Genomic DNA, 21,979 nt, shown 5'->3' on the forward strand with positions numbered 1-21,979 from the left:
CTCACCCTTAGTCCAGAAAACAAGAGATAAAGCTCTCTATGACCTGATGTAATTTGTTTTTGAAATTCATTGGTAAATTTACAGTAAAAGGATAAAAAAAAATCTTAATTATTTCTAATTCCAAATTTCCTACAAGAAAACTTCAACAACTTCTTACTCAGAAAAGGATACAAGTTTGCCACATCATATGGACCTCTTATTTCTAAAGGCTAAAATAAAAAACACAAAATAGACATGAGAGAAGTTATTCATAACATTTCAATGACTTCATCTGCAGTAAATTAACAGGATGATTAAGTGTATAAAAATAAGACAGTTATATAAAGTTAAATTCCATTGTCTTCTTAAATTTTTGAAAATATAAAAAAAAAACCTTAAAAAGTATTCTGTAACAGTATAAAAAAAATTATATATACAAAACATGAAGCCCAAAAGGAATGGGGATAAATTTTCCTCTTCAGCAATTACAATGAGCACATACAGTTAAAAATAAAAACATGCAATAAACAGTCATTATATTACTATTTTAACTCTTCCCCTGGAAACGTTCTGTTTTACAGCGTGGACGGGAAAATGAGGCACTCAGAGGCAGGCTTACCTTTTCTGCAGCACTAGACAGAACTACATTCTGTAAGATAGAAAGTGATCATTATTAATCCTAGAGAAATGTAAAAAAAGTAACTGAAGAGTCTCAAAATACAAATAACCAGCAATCACATTTTAACATTTAGGGCTCTATAAAAACCAACTTCTTTTCAAGGTAAGGTAAATAATTAAAGTGAAAGAATAAAAATACCTCATGTCAAACTAAAGGCAGCTTATAGTAAGTGGAACAGGCCTTCTCATCAGATCTTACAGAAAATGAGTTAGTTTTAAAAACTAGTTGAAAGGTCATATAACTTAAATTCAACTTACTGATGACAAACAATCATTATCTAGACCAGCGTTTTTCAACCACTGGTCTGTGGACCAGTGCTGGTCCAGCAGAAATTTCATGATGGTCCTCAAAACAGTTAACCACCCTTTATCAGGTTGGAAAACATTGATCCAGACTCTTTCCCCAGTGGCTAAACTGCAAATCCCTTATTGAAAGATAAAGGCTTTCACCTTATCTTTCTCTCCTAACATTATTCTTCCCTCAATATTTTTCTTCCTGATAAAACCTGCAGATCTCATTGAAACGGAAGAATTTGTTCCTGTGTTTTGAGAACTTTCTGCTTTAAGGAATTGGTTTGATAACCCACTTTATTAATAATAAACTGCTAGATTTGAAAAACATCCTAAAGTTATGAAACCATACCTTTCCTTTGCAGACCTGCATCAAATTGAGGGCATTGGAGATTGTGTACCTTCTCATTGTGGAGTCTCTGATAGCGGGGCTATAGACAAGTTCAAAGCTCAAGCCTCGGTCAATTGCCTTCAAAGGATATAAAAAAAATAAACTGTCAAGGATAAACACACGCTATTTTCACTAAAGTTCTCTCTTACCTCCCTCTTCACCTCCCACTGCCTACTTTCAGCATGTCAAAGTACAGCCTTAAACAAAGGTGGATTTACAGGCTGTTTGGGTGTGACAGCACCATCCACAGGAGAAAACAGATCTGTGGCTTTATTTATCAACAGTTTATCTTAGTTGTGGGGAGGCTGACTTTATATAAACAGGAATCAGGAAGAGGTGATGTCCCAGCAGGGTGGCGAAAGGGTTGTTATTCCATGAACCACTGAAAAGAAAAAAAGGTGTGCTCCGCATACTTAGGGTAAACTGTTTGCAAACCAGTAAACCAAGTAATTGGATCCCAAAATGAAGAAACAAAAGAATGAAGAGCTGAAAAATTTCCAAAGAACAGGGGTAGGAAGGCCTCTCGGGTAGGTCCTTTATTACATGTATGTTGAATGAAGGAATACAAACAGCCGCGGCTGAGTGTCATGTGCCAGGCGCTGGGCTGATGATGTGTAAATATGTACGGATTTAACCCTTCCAATACCTTTATAAGGCAGTACTGCAGATTGCTAACTGCCGCAGGGTTGTTCTCCCCTTTTCCTTTATTAATAAAGCCCCTTATTTTAAGTGGGGCTCATGGATGCCCAGCAAAAAAGGTGGAGGACTGGGCCCTCCATGATTCTGCCTAGCTTACTATGCAGCTGGCCTTTGACGTGAGAAAAAAAGGAACTTCTTACTCAAGGCACTGTGTATAGGCGGACGCCCACTGGTAAGAAACTAGCCTAGAAGTGGCGGAAAGGAGACTGAAATCCCCTATTGCACTGCTCAGCTTTCCTCTCCGTCCACTCCCAGTAGGTAGGTTTGAGGCCCACGATGCCCGGGAACGCAGAGGAAAAGCTAACGTGATTCCTCCCTTCTAGAAAGGGCCCACTACTGCAGTGTTTACAACAGTAATGGGAAGCATCTCAGGGTTTCAGGCTGCAGGTGATATCAGACTCGCAATGGCAGTCACTTCACTACAGTGGGCTTTTGAATGAGCCACGGAAAAAGAAAAGTCATTGACCAGGTAGGACGGTCCAAGCCCCAGCCAGCCTACTGAACGGACTTTTACTACCCAGAGGACAAGGCGGGACTAGTCTAGCTGTAACTGCTGGAGGTCTACCCCTGAGTGTGTCCAGGGGATGGAAAACCTGTTTTCTCCCAGGACCGGCAGCCCACCTTGATTTAATTCAGGTGAACCTGGCAGGCTCCTTCTACTTCCCCTTCCTGAACACAAACTTTTTTTTATTCCACAATTGACCCCTTCCATAATTTTCCTTGCTATCTTGAGGCTCCGAGATCTTATTTTGAATTTTCCTACATATCTGATACTAGTTTAGTTAGAATTACAAACTATTTCCCACACCGGAACCTTCCCCTTCTCCTCTTTTCTGACTTTCCCCACTTCTCAGTCTCTTGCCTGTGTTGAGTATTTCTGGGAATGGTATGTGTTAGGGTACTCTTTGTACCATAGTTAAATGTATACTTCATTTTTCCTGACTAGCTCGTACATTTGAGAGCTGGTATAATACTTCTTTGTAACACACAACTGCCTTTTATACAAGTCTTTAAAATATTTATATTCTAAGTAAATAAATTGCAGTTTATGAAAAAGAGGTCAGGTGATAATGCTGTTCATTATGGATTATCCATCATAAAAGAAACCAGGATGAACTTGGCAAACTGAAATTCACAGACAAACCAAAACACCTGCTTTAGCCAGAGTCTCAATGTCCCCATGGCTACTTCTCTGACCAAAAGTACTAATGAGCCAGAGAGGCTGCCATATTTCTTTTCCTCATCCTTCTAGATCAGGGGTCCCCAAATTTTTTACACAGGGGGCCAGTTCACTGTCCCTCAGACCGTTGGAGGGCCGGACTATAAAAAAAGCTATGAACAAATCCCTATGCACACTGCACATATCTTATTTTAAAGTAAAAAAAACAAAATGGGAACAAATACAATATTTAAAATAAAGAACAAGTAAATTTAAATCAACAAACTGACTAGTATTTCACTGGGAACTATGGGCCTGCTTTTGGCTAATGAGATGGTCAATGTGCTCCTCTCACTGACCACCAATGAAAGAGGTGCCCCTTCCGGAAGTGCGGCGGGGGCCGGATAAATGGCCTCAGGGGCTGCATGCGGCCTGTGGGCCGTAGTTTGGGGACCCCTCTTCTAGATGCTGAACTAAAAAACAAGGCAGTTGGCTAGAGAAGAGGGGAAGCAAAAGATGTGGATGAACACAGGACTAGGTGACCAGGTTCCTAAGCATCACTCTAAATTGAATCTAAAATTTTGCCCCCTCCCCCATCATGGGGACCAAATTAAAATAAAAGTCCTTTTTTTTTTTTTTTTTGGTAGGGGAAGGGAAGAGAAAAAGGAACATAATTATTTTAATTATTACTTTTAAGAAAAAGTTTTGATTTTGAACTTAGTACACTAATCAAGGCTACTTTAAAACTGCTAACAAAATTGCGGCAGGGGCTACTGAAGGGTTGTGAATGTTCCTTTCATAACACCTTATTTTAAATTGATACAATATAGAGTCATTATGTGGGCGCTTGCTTCTAAGACCATTCTAATGAAAATTGCCTTCAGCTCATCAAATGATTTTTCATAACAGCCTTTTCCTAAAGAATGACTGCCTGATTGGCTCTTGTTCACTCTCTGACCCAGGGTTCTGAAACAGGGAGCCTTCATCTCTAACGAGACATAACTGTCACGACGGTGCTACAAACCAAGGGCAGGTGTGTGAACTTGAATCAACAGATATTGATGGTAAAATTCCAAGAATGAAGCAAAGCTTAACAGAATGAAGAGAGAAAGAAAATAGGGAGTTGATTACTGGGATAATATATGAATTCCCTGTTCATTTCATAAAAAATTAACTCTTTAGTAAATTCAAAGGATGACACTATAGGTGTATCATTCTTTTTTTTTGTTTGTTTTGTTTTGTTTTGTATTTTTCCGAAGCTGGAAACGGGGAGAGACAGACAGACTCCCGCACCCGGCACGCCCACCAGGGGCAACGCTCTGCCCACCAGGGGGCGATGCTCTGCCCCTCTGGGGCGTCGCTCTGCCGCAACCAGAGCCACTCCAGCGCCTGGGGCAGAGGCCAAGGAGCCATCCCCAGCGCCCAGGCCATCCTTGCTCCAATGGAGCCTCGGCTGCGGGAGGGGAAGAGAGAGACAGAGAGGAAGGAGGGGGGGGGGTGGAGAAGCAAATGGGCGCCTCCCCTATGTGCCCTGGCCGGGAATTGAACCTGGGTCCCCCGCACGCCAGGCCGACGCTCCACCGCTGAGCCAACCGGCCAGGGCCAGGTGTATCATTCTTTAAGATGAGTAACTTGTTACATGATTCTCAAATCAAGTAAGATAAGGAAGCTAGTCTTACTTGTATTTCTGCTCCTATCTGCCTTATTCCCACTTTCCATAATCACTTTTATTTCTTGTGTCTTCTTCCAGTTTCTTCAAACAAATATATATTACTTTTCATCTTTTTTACCCAAAAGGTAGCCTGCTACATTCTTGTTCTGACTTGAAGGTTCATGTCAGCTCATAACTTCCACACTGTTTTATACCTGCACAGTATTCTACTAGAGAGGAATAGGCTATATTTAACCAAGTCTCTACTGATAAGGCTTTGGATTTTTTTTAAATTTGTTTGTTTTGTTTTGTTTAGAAGATATATATATATATATATATATATATATATATATATATATATATATTTTTTTTTTTTTTTTTTTTTTTTTTTTTTACAGAGACAGAGAGTGAGTCAGAGAGAGGGATAGATAGGGACAGACAGGAAAGGAGAGAGATGAGAAGCATCAATCATCAGTTTTTCATTATGACACCTTAGTTGTTCATTGATTGCTTTCTCATATGTGCCTTGACCGCGGGTCTTCAGCAGACCGAGTAACCTCTTGCTTGAGTCAGTGACCTTGGGTTCAAGCTGGTGAGCTTTTTTTCTTTTTGCTCAAGCCAGATGAGCCAGCGCTCAAGCTGGTGACCTCAAGGTCTCAAACCTGGGTCCTTCCACATCCCAGTCTGATGCTCTATCCACTGCGCCACCGCCTGGTCAGGCTAGAAGATATTTTAATGTTCATCCAAGTGAAAGATACATACTGTGAAAAAGTCTAATATTATGAAAAGACTTATAATGACAACAGTAACTCTGATCACCCCCTGAGTCCCACCCCCTGAATCCTGTCTCCCAGAAACAAAATTTTTCATTCTTTTAGCTGTTTCTTCTGGTTTTTAATTGTATATTTCTAAGAATGTTCTTCTTTTTTTCAGAGAGACAGAGAGGCAGGAACAAAGATGAGAAACATCAACTCATAATTGTGGTACCTTAGTTGTTCATTGATTGCTTCTCATAATTCCCTTGACCAGGGGGGCTCAAGCCCATGACCAGGGGTCATGTTTATGATCCCACACTCAAGGCAGAACCCCCCCCCCCAAGCTGGGGAGTCTGTGCTCAAACTGATGACTTTGGGGTTTCGAACCTGGGTCCTCAGCATCCCAGGTTGATGCTCACCCACTGTGCCACTGCCTGTCAGTCTCTAATATATTTTAATATTGTTATTTGTGTATTATCTATTGACTTACTGGGTTGTTTCTGTATATTGATAAAATAAAAACTAAGTGGGATTTGGGGTATTATGGGTTGAATTGTGTCTCCCCATAAAAGGTATGGTGAAGTGCTAAGCCTCAGTACCTCAGTATGTGACCCTTTTGGAAATATGGTCACTATATATGCAATATATAGTTAAGATGGGGTCATACTGGAATAGGCTGGGCCTCTCATCTAATATGACTGATGTTCTTATAAGATGACGGCCATGTAAAGACAAAAAGGCAGGAGAATGCATTGGTGAAGACAAAGGCAGAGACTGAAATTATGCAATTGCAAGCCAAGGGCCACCAAAAAGATTGCCAGCAAACCACCAAAAGGTAGGCAGAGGCTAAGGATTTCTCTATAGGTTTCAGAGAGAGCAGGACCCTGTGAACAAACATCCCTTTTTAAAAAAAAAAAAATTAAAAATAAAAGTTTTACACTGACCAGGAGGTGGCACAGTGGACAGAATGTCAATCACGGATGCTGAGGACCCAGGTTCAAAACCCTGAGGTTGCTGGCTTGAGCATGGGCTCATGTGGCTTGAGGGTGGGCTCACCAGCTTGTGTACGAGGTTGCCGGCTTAAGTGTGGGATCATAAACATGACCCATGGTCGCTGGCTTGAAGCCCAAGGTTGCTGGTTTGAACAAAGGATCACTGATTCAGCTGGAGCCCCCTGGTCAAGGCATGTGTGAGAAAGAAATCAATGAACAACTAAAGTGTCGCAACTATGAATTGATACTTCTCATCTCTTCCCCTTCCTGTCTGTCTCTCTGTCTCTCTTTTGCTATTAAAAAAAAATCAAAGTTTTACATAAAAATATGTCAATTTTAGCTTCCACATTGCTGTTCACGCCATAAATTAAAACATATCTTTTTTTTGTTAAAAAAAGATTACTGTATGTGGTTACTGTATGTAACCACAGTGGCAGCCAGGCCAATTCATTTGGTTCACCCTGCTAACAACTTGATTTTAGACTTATGGCCTCCCTCATTGTGAGATGGCAAATTTCTATTTAATTAAGCCACCCAGTTTGTGGTACTTTGTTACCAACACAGTACAGTAGGTCAGAGGGTGAAGCATCTGTAATTTTGATAGTGTTGCCAAATGACTCACTCCCTCATAGATTGTTCCCATTTATACTTACAATCAGTATATGAGAATGCCTGATTTTCCACAGGTTTTCAACATGGTATCTGGGTTTATGCCAGCCAGACAGGTGATTTTAATGTAAATTCCTCTTACTATAATAAAGTTTAAATGTACTTAATCCATTTTGGGGGGATTTTTAATCTTTTTTTTTTTTAATTTAACTTCTCAATTTCTGGGATCTGAGTGAAAACATTTCCACCAGTCTTATTAATCTTTGAACTTTGTTTCTGATTTTTTTTTGGGGGGGGGACTACCTAAAATTTTGATGCTGGCAAGTTTCCTGGCACTGGTCCAAGCATTGGATCAATAAAGTACTTAACAGATTTCAGTTCACAATATGTGTGATAGAAAAATCAAGTTTATAGAGCACTCACACCCACTTAAGTCTATGTGGCCTGATTCCTGGAACAACTTCACTGCTTCAGATACTACCTACTGGGCAGCTCTCAGAGGGGACTAACTGGATCATAAAGATAGAGACGGATAAGGATTAAAGGGCGTGCAAGTGCTGAAGGAAACATCGAAAAGAGAGCATAACACATACCATCACTGAAAATAACACAATATACTTAAAATCACTGTGGATGGCAATAGCAGTGAAAAAAATCAAAGGGAAAGTAAAGGTACATGCTGCTTAAAAAATTTCTCAAAACCCTAATTAAGAAAGAGTCTGTTCTCAGTATGAAATTGTGTGCTTAAAGCGCCCTGCTGTGAAGTAACTTTACATAGTCTTTTCTAGTGGTGGGAAAGGACAGCAGGTTAGAATAAAAGCTTTGAATAAATCCCAAGTCAACCCTCTGAGAGAGAAGTTCATCTGTGGGAGTCACATACTACCTGAGCTGCAATTCCATTACCTGCATAGTGGCAATAATGCAAATCTACCCAACCCTAAAGGTGCTGGACTACAGCAGGTGTAAAAGTGCTTAAACTATAAATCTACATAATTAGAAGTCACTGGATTGTCCAAGCAGAGGAGTTAAATTTAATTTTTTAGAAACCCAACTATCATGTGGTAAATATGATAGTATGTGATTCCCATACTCTAGACTTCAGAAGAGGGCTGTAGGAGACTTGAGGGAATGATGGTGATGCGAGCATGCAGGGATAACAGAGGACGGGACATAAAAGTTATACAGATGGAGTGCTGTGGTGTGATCTAGCCCTCCTTCACAATCCCAACCGTACTGGCTGACAATTACACGTGGCTTCCAGCCTCTAGGTAGAAGACTCATGAGTTCCTTATCCTAATGCCCCTGCTTTCCACCACCACAAAAGGAAAGAGCACAAAACCTATCCAGATCTGTGCTGTTTCCTCCCATCCCCGAAAAAGGGATCCTTAGAGAGCCAACCTATCAACTTTTCATGGCCAAAGACAAGTTTATCCTTAGACCAAAGGAGCAGGCAAGGACCAGGACTTCAGACTGAATTGTTAACCACATTCACTCCGTGTTTTGCGCTTTCACTATGAATATATTCCAATACATTAATGTAAACATACTGTATCCAGATATTACCAGATACAAATAATGCATACATAGCTATACAACTTTTATTTACCCTGAACAAACAGCTCAACACCCTTTTCTGTATGTTTCCAGCTTCCTCTCTTCTGAATGAGAACTAGATGAATAAATTAATAGGGACTCTTTTTGCCGACTGATTCACACCACAGCCTGCTTCTACATCAGAGAAAGACTAAAAATAACCTTCTGGAGCCTTTCCCTCTACCCATCATCTAGTTTTTATTTTAAAAAGTACGTAAAATGTTCATACCAGATTTTTAAGAAAAGTGGACATTGTTAAATACTTTATATTCCTCTCACTTGTCAAATTTTTACCTTTCGTCAAAGATGTGAGAATTAAAGTAAAAAATCATCAAACAGCAGCAGCCTTCCTGAAGTTACGGGTGGAGTGGGGTGGGACGCCCGGGGCCGTCTCTTCCTCCCCCAGTGCCCCGTCTCCCTCGCCAGCACAGCACTGCCAGTTGGCTACCAGCTCAGGACAAGCTTCCGGGTGGAGTGGGGTGGGACGCCCGGGGCCACCTCTTCCTGCCCCAGTGCCCCGTCTCCCTTGCCAGCACAGCAGCGACAGTCGGCTACCAGCTCAGGACAAGCTTACGGGTGGAGTGGGGTGGGATGCCCGGGGCCGTCTCTTCCTGCCCCAGTGCCCCGTCTCCCTCGCCAGCACAGCACCGACAGTTGGCTACCAGCTCAGGACAAGCAGAATTTGGCATGTCCCCCATGCTAAGCTAGACATATACTTAATTTAATTGAGAAATTCTGGCAGTGCCCATTATAGGTGAGATATTGGGGTAATTAAAAAAGAACCACAACCCAGTTGGTGCTCTCTAGACGCTCACAGTCTGGGTTGAACAGTAGGGCAAGTTCATAGGAAAGCACCTGAAAGCCCTCGTCAAATCGGCTATCGGAAGCTTACCACTGTTGTTGGACATGAGAAATGAAATGCACTGCCGCCCAGTCTACAGACTTGGCCTCGGCATCACAGGCGACTATCTCCTCCCAGCCAAAGACACAGCACTGTATGTGGACTGACTCGGGCAAAGCCGTCCAGAAAATAGCCTTCCTAGTTCATTAAGATGAAGAGAAAGGTATAAAAGCTCTAAGTTAACGGTAATTTACAGAGCCACTGCACTAGCTAAAGGGGGTGCCATTCATACAGAAACCGGATGGGCAGTTTGAGGCACGTAAGGCTTCGGCAACCGGATGGGCAGTTTGAGGCAGGTAAGGCTTCGGTAAACTTCTCGAGTCCGAGATTGCTCCTTCTGGAGAGGAATCGCATGTAAGGCCAACCAGACTCAGAACTTGGGCACTGTGCTAGTTTATGCCTCTTATAACAGGCAGCTGGGGCACAACAGAGAACTCATGCAACCAGAAATCAATAGAAGGGTCTTACCCCTGTGACTGAAGAGCTCAATGGCTTCTGTCGCTAGTCTTCACTCCACACATTTGGGAAGTGAGCTGCTAAACAGACATCTCCAACTCTAAAATGGGGCGATTTGGGGTTTTTTTTTTTAGTGTTTACTTATTCATTGATAAGTACTAGCAAGAATGTGCTGAAACAATGATTTGAGCTTCAGTAATACTGGTTTATGTTCAGTCCTCTTCTCCATATTTATCAGATCTGTTTTATAGTATTCCCTTTAAATGTATGACTTTAAAATTTTGGATACTTTTCAAATACAGTTTTAGAAGCATACTTTTAGGGGGAGAACATAAGCCAACTAAAATTTTTCCACACTGAATTCAATTTTTCTGCACCATATAGATCAATTTCCTCCTTGTCTCCCCCTATTCTTGGCATCGAGCCAACTCCTTAGCAGCGGACAGGAAAACAACCTGAGAAGGTTGCGACTCCAGAGACAAAAGAATAGGGGAGTTATCGATCTGGAAAAAAGCTATACATTTTTAATTTTCCAATTCTTACAGGATTAGGTATATAATCTGGACTGTGTATTAAACTCCTTTCCTTCTTCCATATAGTTTCTGAGAATGGGAGACTGAGCTTTGGAAGCCACTCTTTTCAAACAGCATCCTACCCCTTCCATTAGCTAGCTGCGAATGCCGAGGTGACAGGTGTGCCGACCTGTGAACTATCACCTCTGTGATGGAAGAAGGCTTACAGGAAGGCACGACAGATAGGAGATGAAGGGTAGAAAAAAAGAAACAAGAGAAACTATGTAGAAAGGTAATGAGAAAAACTCTACAGCAGAGAGAGGAACAAAAAGTTTCCTGAATGCATGGCCCTTCTTAGATAAGTACCTGGGCTTCTGTGTACACCGCACGCTTCAGTGCAGACTTCCACTCAGCATGGGCCCTGCCTACCATGCTCTCGGGGCCCTGCTCAGTGCCCCAGGAATCCCCTACATTTTTTCCTTCGCCTTCCCTCTTGACTGCTGTAATCCCTTAATGTTCAATATTCCGGCTGTAAGTGTCCATCCCTGCTAACTTTCCTTCCAAGAAATAGCTTTCATAAATTTTGGTTTGTAAGGCCTTTTAAAAACATCTCCATAATTTACTGTATGTTTTTGATTTTAAGCTTTCTTTCCCCCTTTAGTCAGTATACAAAAACACAAATCCTTCTAAAAAATGCTTCCTATTATCTAGCCTTTGTATCTTTCATCTAAGAACATGGGTTACTTCTGCTCCTTGTCCAGTTTGTTATTCTAAGTATTTAGAGATTCAAGTATAGAATGAAAAGTGTGATACTTACCACATTAATAGGGGGTCTTTTGAAATAAAATGGTAGTTTCTCCGTTACAGTTATGCAGACTAAATCCACATCTAAATGTGTACAAGCAACCTGTCAAGAAGGAAAAACAGGTAGGTAAGCTCTTTCTCGTGGCCCGTTGGAGGAAGCTGGTGGCTTCAGGATGGAGCTGAGCCTCTCTTTCCCGGTCACTGGCTGCTGGAAACCCACTGAATTGGCACAGACTTCATACCTGTTAAGAGAAACATATTGTCACAAAAGCTGCTGACGCTCCGTGTGAAGAACGGAAGGGTTCTGTGCTTTGAATCAGTGGTGGGAACGACAAGCAAGGTTTCCTCATGAAGCAGGGTGTCCTGACCCTGACCAAGTCCACCTGAGGAAGGGGCATTCCTGTTACAGACAAATCTGTACTTACAAATCTGTTCAGGGTGCACTGTGGATGCCAGTGTCAGTGTTCTCAGCCTGGTCATTGTAAGAAAAGGGGAGAGGTTCCTGGTCTCATGAACACTACTACCGTGCCTTGTCGCCTGGGACCCGAATGAGGTAGCGGGACCTGCAAACTTATCAATCTCTCTAAAGAAAGATGTTGTAAGAAACCCCCTAAATAAGAAAGAACCTTGGACCAACGCACCCTGGATCCAGTGTCTTGCTATCCCACAAGCCCTGCAACACCAATGTCGGTGGATCACTCTGAAGGAACAATGTACTGAGAAAAATACGGAAGAAGCCTCAAAACGTGCTGGACTTCTGGCTAAGAGAATGAAGGCGACCAAAGCACAATGGCAAGAACAGACTGCCAAGAGGCGAAGCTGTCCTCTCTGAGAGCTTCATCTCTAAGTCTGGGTGCAGTCAATACTGAGATTTTCTAAGAGTAACAAATAATTAAGATCAGACATTAAAAAAAAAAAAAAAAAAAGAAAGAAAGCTAAAGGAAAACCGGTACACATTAAGAATGGAAAATAAAGTCAATCCCAACATAAGGAAATATATAAATACTGTTCACTCCAATGGTGGCACGATAGTTCTGTACTGACATACACCTGTTGAAATACAGTCAGTGGTCAGCCATTCCTTCAGGTTTGGTTTGAATGGTTTCACTGTGATCCAGCTGAAGCAGTGTGTTATGTCTACAGACCTTCTTAACAGACAGGGCAGGGCCTAGAGACCCTCCTACTCACGGTCTGTCACGTAAGGACGAGTTTGCTCAGAGATGCTGCATTTGCGGAAAGGGGAAATGGTCTGAAATCCAAGAAAAAAAATAAGCCAACTGTTCCACTTTTTCTCCAAAATCATTTATTTTTGTGCTAGGAACTATCTCAGGCCTGTGGCTCCTTCCAGTCTATTGAGTGACTGAAAACACATTATCATGGCACCACCAATGGCATTTTGTTCAAACACTGATAAAAACAATTTACATAAATAGTCAGAATAGAGCTATTACAAATCAAGCGATACTGAATGCATTTTCCAGCTTTTTATTTCCTTTTCTAATGTTTGCTATCACTTGTTGATCAATACTCTGCATTCACATCCAAAAGAGATTTGAAACTGCTTCCAAAAACTGCATACAAGATAAAGTAAATAGATAATAGAATCAGGATAAAAGGAAGACCAGAGTAGGAAAATGTATTTGGGGAAAGGTTACTAGTTTAGGAGTACAGGCCAAAAGACACTGCTAGAAATGCCTGTCTGGCTATGACTTTGCACTATATGATTTGTAGTGATAAAAAGAATAGGCTGTTTTGTACTGTATTAAAAATAAGACATGCCGATAGTGCTGGTATAGACAGAACTGATGAACAAATTTAAACTGCCTGGTGGCTATACCAACAAACCAACATCAGTGGCACGGAGCGAGGGAAGGAATGAAGGAAGGAAGAGGCAGGGGGGAAATACTAGGGATCTCTTTAGAATCCCTGCTTTGGGCACCCCGTGCTGCCTGGCTTGAAGACAGTGCCAGTAACTTAGGAAGCCTGGGAAGTGATGCTGTTTTGGCAAAAACACTTGGCTCATAAAAATTCGCCCCATCCCAACTGCTACAGCTGTCCAGCTCACAAAAGAGTCACCGAAAATTTAATAAGAATGGATGAAGAAAAGCTCTGAATAGCAAATAATACAAGGTCAGCTTCTGCTCACCATTTTTTAAGTATCAAAATGTCAAAGATCAAAAAGTTCAGGAATACACTGCTGACACAAAAATGAATAAACAGGCACTCACAGCACCTTACCTCAGTATGGTCTTAAAAAAGTACTTTAGCAATAGGTATAAAAACTGTAAGTGTACACACCATCAATTTCACTTATAAGAATGTATCCTATAGACCAGGAGTCCCCAAACTCTTTATACAGGGGGCCAGTTCACTGTCCCTCAGACCCTTGGAGGGCCGCCACATACAGTGCTCCTCTCACTGACCACCAATGAAAGAGGTGCCCCTTCCGGAAGTGCGGATGGGGCCAGATAAATGGCCTCAGGGGGCTGCATGCGGCCTGCGGGCCTTAGTTTGGGGACGCCTGCTAGACTCTAGAAATATATTCTATAGCTATATACCCTACAAATGCTCAAGGATATTAGTACAATAGTCACTACAAACTCCAATCACAAAAGACTAGATGCAGTTAAATGAGTCAATTTTACTTAAGTGAATTATAGTTCCTCCATACAATGCTGTATGCTGACTCCTAAAAGGAAATGAGGTGTATTTCCAACTGACATCAGGGAACCATCTCCAAGTTATACTGTTAAGTGAACAAAAGCATGGTGTTACGTAAGAAGGAAGGAGAGAGGGACGAAGGGGGCAATGAAGCATGGAAAGACTACGGAAACAATAGTTCTGAAGATACACAGAACTGTTAGCCGTGGTTGTCTCTGGAGAAAAGGGAGATGTTTTAGGTGGGAGGACAGTATACTTTTAGATGCTTACCTATTTGTACTGTTTGAATGACCATGAACAGAAATTATTTTCATTAAAAAACTGATTCATTTGTTTAAAAGCCTGCTAAAATAGTTCCCAGACTAAAGCTAAAATAGGCCACTTTTTATTTATACATTGGTCTTTTTTCCCTCTCCTGTATAACTGGCTAATTAGAAAATATCTGCTATGCTGGTTTAAGTACATTCATTACAATAAACTTTCAGTAACAAGAACAGCTCCACTCCGCTCCCTCTGATGCCTCAAATGTAGAATGTCTCAAATGAATTATTTTGCTACTGTATGTAGCTTTCTATTAATCCAAATGTTCAACTGATATATTTAGATAACTATAAAAGCATTATTCACATTATAATGAAATACTTTCTAAGTCATTAAAAAGATTAAATGATGTCCAAACAATATTTATGCTTAAGCATCATAATTTATTACAGTGGTTTGGGCAGGTTGTATATGAATTCACATTAGTTATTCTTACCTTTTTTCTTTTTGTTCAAGGTCTCCTATGAGGATTTAAGGAAAGCATATTCTCAAAAATGCACACATCTACTCATAGATTTATTTTTAATTTTACAAAACAAGGGGAACAGGCCCTGGCCGGTTGGCTCAATGGTAGAGCATCGGCCTGGAGTGGAGTACCAGGTTCGATTCCCGGCCAGGGCACACAGGAGAAGCGCCCATCTGCTTCTCCACCCCTCCCCCTCTCCTTCCTCTCTGTCTCTCTTCCCCTCCCACAGCCAAGGCTCCATTGAGCAAAGTTGGCCCGGGTGCTGAGGATGGCTCCATGGCCTCTGCCTCTAGAGTGGCTCTGGTTGCAACAGAGCAACACCCTAGATGGGCAGAGCGTCGCCCCCTGGTGGGCGTGCCGGGTGGATCCCGGTTGGGCACATGTGGGAGTCTGACTGCCTCCCCATTTCCAGCTTCAGAAAAATACCAAAACAAACAAACAAACAAAAACAACAAGGGGAACAGGAGGATAGGGGTTCATAGTCCTCTCCAAATCCCCTTCGTGGATCTCAGGTTAATACATCTTGGTATTTTTTTTTTTTTTTGTATTTTTTCTGAAGCTAGAAATGGGGAGAGACAGACAGACTCCTGCATACGCCCGACCGGGATCCACCAGCACGCCCACCAGGGGGCAATGCTCTGCCCACCAGGGGGCAATGCTCTGCCCCTCCGGTGCGTTGCTCCGCTGTGACCAGAGCCACTCCAGAGCCTGGGGCAGAGGCCAAGGAGCCATCCCCAGCGCCTGGGCCATCTTTGCTCCAATGGAGCCTCGGCTGCGGGAGGGGAAGAGAGAGACAGAGGGGAAGGAGAGGGGGAGGGGTGGAGAAGCAGATGGGCGCCTCTCCTGTGTGCCCTGGCCGGGAATCGAACCCGGGACTTCCACACGCCAGGCCGACGCTCTACCACTGAGCCAACTGGCCAGGGCCTACACCTTGGTATTTTATGATAATATTATGCAAGGCAGAGTAAGGCTTAGTCTGGGAAAAGAGAGATGCCCATAAATAGTAGCTCTCCACCTAGTGTGTTAAAATGTCCCCTGAAGAAGTTATTAAAAACGGAGATTACCAGGCCCTACTCTGGTGGTAAATGCAGTAGTGTCTAATTATCCTCATTTTAACAAAGATGCCAGCAAGTGTGAAGCTGGGAGCCAGAAGCACAGTGCTGAGAGATACTCGCTTTCCTCAGGTACCGGTAGCACGCTCTACAACAGTGCTCTTGAGAGGCTGGTAGCCATTGACAGAGAAAGCAAGAAGCAAATAGAACTTCTATTTCTATTTATTTTTTAATTCACTCTCTTAAGTCTTGTTTCTTTGTGTGTATTACCTTAAGTATACTGTTATAATGAAATATGTAAATAATTTACAAGAAAATAGACATACATATATTGGGGCTTTGGCCTCAAATTATTTTTTTATTTTTTATTTATTTTTTTCATTTTTCCGAAGCTGGAAACGGGGAGGCAGTCAGACAGATTCCCGCATGTGCCCGACTGGGATCCACCCGGCATGCCCACCAGAGGGCGATGCTCTGCCCCTCTGGGGCGTCGCTCTGTCGCATCCAGAGCCATTCTAGCGCCTGAGGCAGAGGCCACAGAGCCATCCTCAGCGCCCGGGCCATCTTTGCTCCAATGGAGCCTCTGCTGCGGGAGGGGAAGAGAGAGACAGAGAGGAAGGAGAGGGGGAGGGGTGGAGAAGCAGATGGGTGCTTCTCCTGTGTGCCCTGGCCGGGAATCGAACCCGGGACCTCCGCACACCAGGCCGACGCTCCACCACTGAGCCAACTGGCCAGGGCCAGCCTCAAATTATTTTTAATTGATAGGGTGCACAATCTAAGTCATTTGGAGACCGCTGGACTAAATACCCTGAATTCACCTCGCCCTGTCCAGTCACTTACAGTCACTTATATCTTAAATAGGAATAACTAACTCAAAAGCTCCTGAGGCTTCTCTGTATCTCTGCCAATTCTACTCCTCTGCCCCCATCCCAAGAAGCCCTCCCACAGACTCCCCTCACAATCTTTCATCTTTGCCTTACTCCCTGGGGTAGCTATGCAGAGGAAGGGTTTATCTATGAGACATCTTCCAGATATTTGTAGCAGAAAAGAGTATGTGTTTTCCCATGGAAACCATGTTATTTAAAGTGGATAGGTTTTACATGCCTAATTATTAACATATGTGTGTATCCTTTTATGACTCATCTTAGAGACTTACCTAGTTTTAGAATATCGCATCTACAGGGATATCTGTTAAATTAATCAACTTTAAAACCAAACAAATGAAATCAATTACAGAATACAACCTCTTAAACAATTAACTGCTTGCATTTAGCCTGATTCCAGACCATGACAGACTTTAAAATGCTTTTAATTGATTTTCTGTAGAAAACAAGTAGGGAGACAACTAATTTGAACTGAGTCTTAGAGAATGGGTAAGATTTAGACAGATAAGAAAAAGTTATTCGAATTTTAAAAACTGCTTTATTTTTGTAACTTTTTGAGTGTCTGTATAATCAATTTCAAACAAATACTGTGTGAATTATTTATCACCTCTTCTTTCTTCCAGAATACTGTTTCACACCGCCATCAACAATGAGTTCATGCTTTTAAATTCACTTTTTTAATAGTCTGAGAAAAACAATAAGATAAACATCTAAGATAAAATTGCTGTATGGAATTATAATGTATTTGAAAACCCAAATGTCTTAGCTCTATTATATACTATCCAAGATTTAGAGCAAATCACTTAGCTTGAGCCTCAGTTTTCTCTTCTACAAAATGGGGAAAGCAACAAATATGTGTCCCAATTATCTCTCAGGATTGTTGTATTAAAGGTAAATAACATGGAAGTCTTCGGAAGGTTATATAGATGTATGCCTTCCAGCTGGGTCATGTTTTAAGGGTTCTGTTTATTTCTCTAATGACCAGCAAATGGCTAGGACGATGCAAGTTATATGCTCTTTTAAATCAATTTTGAAAAACATGTAGTACACACATTGGGTATGTTACCAAAGTTACTGTACAACGTAACCGAGTTCTTATTTAACAATAAAAGAAGTTACTATGTAACAGATGTGGATGGAAAGTGCACCAGAACCTCCTGTGGAACTTGAAACACACATACCCAGACCCAATCCCGAACGACTGGATCCGAATCTCCAGGGGTGGCCGCTGAACACCCGACTTAAAAGTTACACAGGGTCTCTGATGCCTAAGAAACACTCCCTTCTATTGACCCTTCTTCCTGAAACACAACTGAAAATGACCATAATTGAACATTTCATGAAAGGAGTCACCCAAAAGAAAGTTATTCATATATAAATTGTACTGTTTCCCTGCAATATATGCACTTAAGAATTGCTAGTATGCCTTGAAAACTACATTGACCACACATCAGTCTTCTTCGTCAACAGCTCCATCTACTGGATAAGCTTAGACAAAATCTTCCTATAATCTTAGAACAGGTTTTGCTGATAAACGAACTATGCTGTAAAATCAAAACATCAAAGGCCAGTACATATTTCTCCCTGCAATATCCTTTTGGTGGATAGACTTTTTGCAGATGGATATTGTTTGAATCTAAAGGCAACATTCAGAACTTTCTAAAAATATCTCTACCTCATTTCACAATGTAAAGCATATTCCTGAAAAAGTGTATGATAGCTGATTTTTTCCCTTTCTGTAATCATTTAGAACGCTCATTATGTTCTATCTCAAGTTGGCAACAATGAGCATAGCTGTTATACACCTTTCCCTCCCCCTGGAAAAAAATCACAGAAACGAATGCCAATTTTAAAAGCACACACGGAATTAAATTCATAACGGTTCACAGATCCGAAAGGGAGAATTTTTTTTTTTCTTTTTCTGAAGCTGGAAATGGAGAGAGACAGTCAGACAGACTCCCACATGCGCCCGACCAGGATCCACCCGGCACGCCCACCAGGGGCAATGCTCTGCCCACCAGGGGGCGATGCTCTGCCCACCAGGGGGCGATGCTTTGCCCCTCCGGGGCATAGCTCTGCCGCGACCAGAGCCACTCTAGCGCCTGGGGCAGAGGCCAAGGAGCCATCCCCAGCGCCCGGGCCATCTCTGCTCCAATGGAGCCTCGGCTGCGGGAGGGGAAGAGAGAGACAGAGAGGAAGGAGAGGGGGAGGGGTGGAGAAGCAAATGGGCGCTTCTCCTGTGTGCCCTGGCCGGGAATCGAACCCGGGACCTCTGCACGCCAGGCCGACGCTCTACCACTGAGCCAACCTGCCAGGGCTCGAAAGGGAGATATTACCAGCATATGGCTGGTTCTGGAGAGTTCCGAGAAGACTGATGGCTGACGGGATGACGCCAGCATGTCAGCCACACACCTTGGAGCAGGCAGAGGAGAAAGATCAGACAGAAGTGGGGGCTTTCGTGCCCGACTAGGAACTTTTACCTCTCTTACCTCTCTTTCTTTTTTAAAGATTTTTTTTTTTTTTTTATGGAGAGACAGAGAGAGAGAAAAAAGAGAGAGAGAAAGAGGGGAGGAGCAGGAAGCACCAACTCCCATATGTGCCCTGACCAGGGAAGGCCAGGGTTTCAAACCAGCAACCTCAGCGTTCCAGGTTGACACTTTATCCACTGCGCCACCACAGGTCAGTCACCTTTTACCTTTCTTCCTTAACAGGCAGCAGCAAATAGTAAGAAGGGCAGAAACTGAAGTGATTTTTAGAACTACAAAGAGAGGGACCAACATTTACTAACAGAAGTTTCCAATGAATGAATGAATGAAGTAGAGACAGGGCAACAAAAGCAAAATTGATGGGCTGTTCAAATCTGAGCCCATCAAATACCAGCAGGATGAACAGAACACAACAAAACAGAAAACAGAATGACACGTGCCACCAAAATACACCACTAGAGATTCCAGAACTGTAAATGAAAAATCCTAAGTTTCCAGATGGGGCAAAACAGATCACCTATAAAGGCATAATAATCAAACTTCTTTCATAAAAGAATAAACACGATTTTTCTTTTACTTTTACTTAAATTATTTTTCTGTTACTTACATGAAAAAGTTTTTCTGTCTTTGGAAAAACTGCAACAATGTCATACAGCCGGACCCTCGAAGAAGTTGCTCTCTAGGAATAAAAAGAATGTTAAGTTGCTCTCTAGTTACATGAAAAGAATGTTATTATACAGTAAAAAAAACAGCCCTGGCCGGTTGGCTCAGCGGTAGAGCGTCGGCCTGGCGTGCGGGGGACCCGGGTTCGATTCCCGGCCAGGGCACATAGGAGAAGCGCCCATTTGCTTCTCCACCCCCCCATCTCTCTCTTCCCCTCCCGCAGCCAAGGCTCCATTGGAGCAAAGATGGCCCGGGCGCTGGGGATGGTTCCTTGGCCTCTGCCCCAGGCGCTACAGTGGCTCTAGTCACGGCAGAGCGATCCGGAGGGGCAGAGCATCGCCCCTGGTGGGCGTGCCGGGTGGATCCCGGTCGGGCGCATGTGGGAGTCTGTCTGACTGTCTCTCCCCGTTTCCAGTTTCAAGAAAGATAAAAACAAACAAACAAACAAAAAAACAAAACAATACACACGGACTTCTGCCTGGTGGTCTGGCTGCACACCTGATATGCCACTGACACTTTTGCTTCACTTTGTATGCTGGCAGAGAGGACCCAGCACACTAGAATTTAGATACCAACATCCATTTCATCCATCTTCTATCTCCCTTCCTAAATTAACTGTATATCAAACATTGTGTTTGAGATACAGAAATCGAGTTAGATAGCCCTTGCTTTTTACAGCTAGTGGAGGAGTGCGCCAGAAGTTGACTGAGTACCTGCTGTGTGCAGGACACCAAGGATACAATATCATTTAAGGCACATGTCTGCCCTTCATGGAATTCATCCTTTTGTTACAAGATAAAAAACACACTTGGGTGTGAGGTGATTAAGTTCACAAAGAGAATATTGTTAAATAGAAATTAAACTGCCAGATGTGCAGGTAAATACCTGAGAATCCAAGGACAGAAAGAGAGAAATATATCAGTTAAAGATAGTTACTCTTTAAAAAAGATAATTTCAAATTTGTATGTGTATATATGCAAAAAGACTGGAGAAACATTCTTCAATGTTGGAATGTGCAATACTTATTTTTTTTGCTTGTTGGCACCTTGTGAATGTTTACAACCTCTTATTTTGTAAAAAGAAAGGCATAATAAAAAGTAGGGAAGGAAAGAGGAGGATTTAAAAGCAGCAGCAGGTGCTGTGTTAAACTCTTTGAGCAGTACGAATGTTCATGTACGTCCATGTGCCTCCTGGCCATCCAGAGCACGATCGCACAAAAATTTTTATTTTAAAAATGTGCGCCCTGGCCGGTTGGCTCAGCGGTAGAGCGTCGGCCTAGCGTGCGGAGGACCCGGGTTCGATTCCCGGCCAGGGCACACAGGAGAAGCGCCCATTTGCTTCTCCACCCCTCCGCCGCACTTTCCTCTGTCTCTCTCTTCCCCTCCCGCAGCCAAGGCTCCATTGGAGCAAAGATGGCCCGGGCGCTGGGGATGGCTCTGTGGCCTCTGCCCCAGGCGCTAGAGTGGCTCTGGTCGCAATATGGCGACGCCCCGGAGGGGCAGAGCATCGCCCCCTGGTGGGCAGAGCATCGCCCCTGGTGGGCGTGCCGGGTGGATCCCGGTCGGGCGCATGCGGGAGTCTGTCTGACTGTCTCTCCCCGTTTCCAGCTTCAGAAAAATGAAAAAAAAAAAAATGTGTAAGGCAATGTTAAGAAAAGAGGCAAATGTATGTTCTTCTTGTTTCCATAAATTGGTTATCAAACAAACATGATTTTAAGTTAATAAAACTGTAACCGGAACTAATTTCATTTTTTGGAAAAAACCTCACTCCCGGGGGTCAGCGAGCATGAGAAACACTCGCTGCTCAAAGGGCTGAGCAGTAAGAAGACCTGCTCTGCAGACCTGTACTGACTCAGGGCAGCCCCAGGCTTTAAAGGAAGTCTGGGTCCAGGATTCTCTGCCCTCTGCTTGCCCACTCCCACTGGGAAGGGAAGAAAAGGGGGCCGGGATGTTCACGATAGCAAGAGTAAATAGAGG

At 42.8% G+C, this 21,979-nt stretch overlaps 1 protein-coding gene across 2 annotated transcripts in view; it reads right to left on the bottom strand.

The window, feature by feature from the left end:
• Nucleotides 1-21,979, bottom strand: part of RPP30 (ribonuclease P/MRP subunit p30) — a 35,252-nt gene that overhangs the window by 5,596 nt on the left and 7,677 nt on the right. For both annotated transcript variants that reach the window (XM_066355813.1, XM_066355812.1), the window contains exons 5-9: nucleotides 19,948-20,019; nucleotides 11,484-11,573; nucleotides 1,301-1,417; nucleotides 599-628; nucleotides 172-209 (exon numbers count right to left, since the gene is read on the bottom strand). In XM_066355813.1, the coding sequence (XP_066211910.1) occupies nucleotides 172-209; nucleotides 599-628; nucleotides 1,301-1,417; nucleotides 11,484-11,573; nucleotides 19,948-20,019 (347 nt within the window). The remainder of the gene's footprint in view (nucleotides 1-171; nucleotides 210-598; nucleotides 629-1,300; nucleotides 1,418-11,483; nucleotides 11,574-19,947; nucleotides 20,020-21,979) is intronic.

Source organism: Saccopteryx leptura, chromosome 13 (genome assembly GCF_036850995.1).
Source record: "Saccopteryx leptura isolate mSacLep1 chromosome 13, mSacLep1_pri_phased_curated, whole genome shotgun sequence".
NCBI classification, from domain to species: Eukaryota; Metazoa; Chordata; class Mammalia; order Chiroptera; family Emballonuridae; genus Saccopteryx; species Saccopteryx leptura.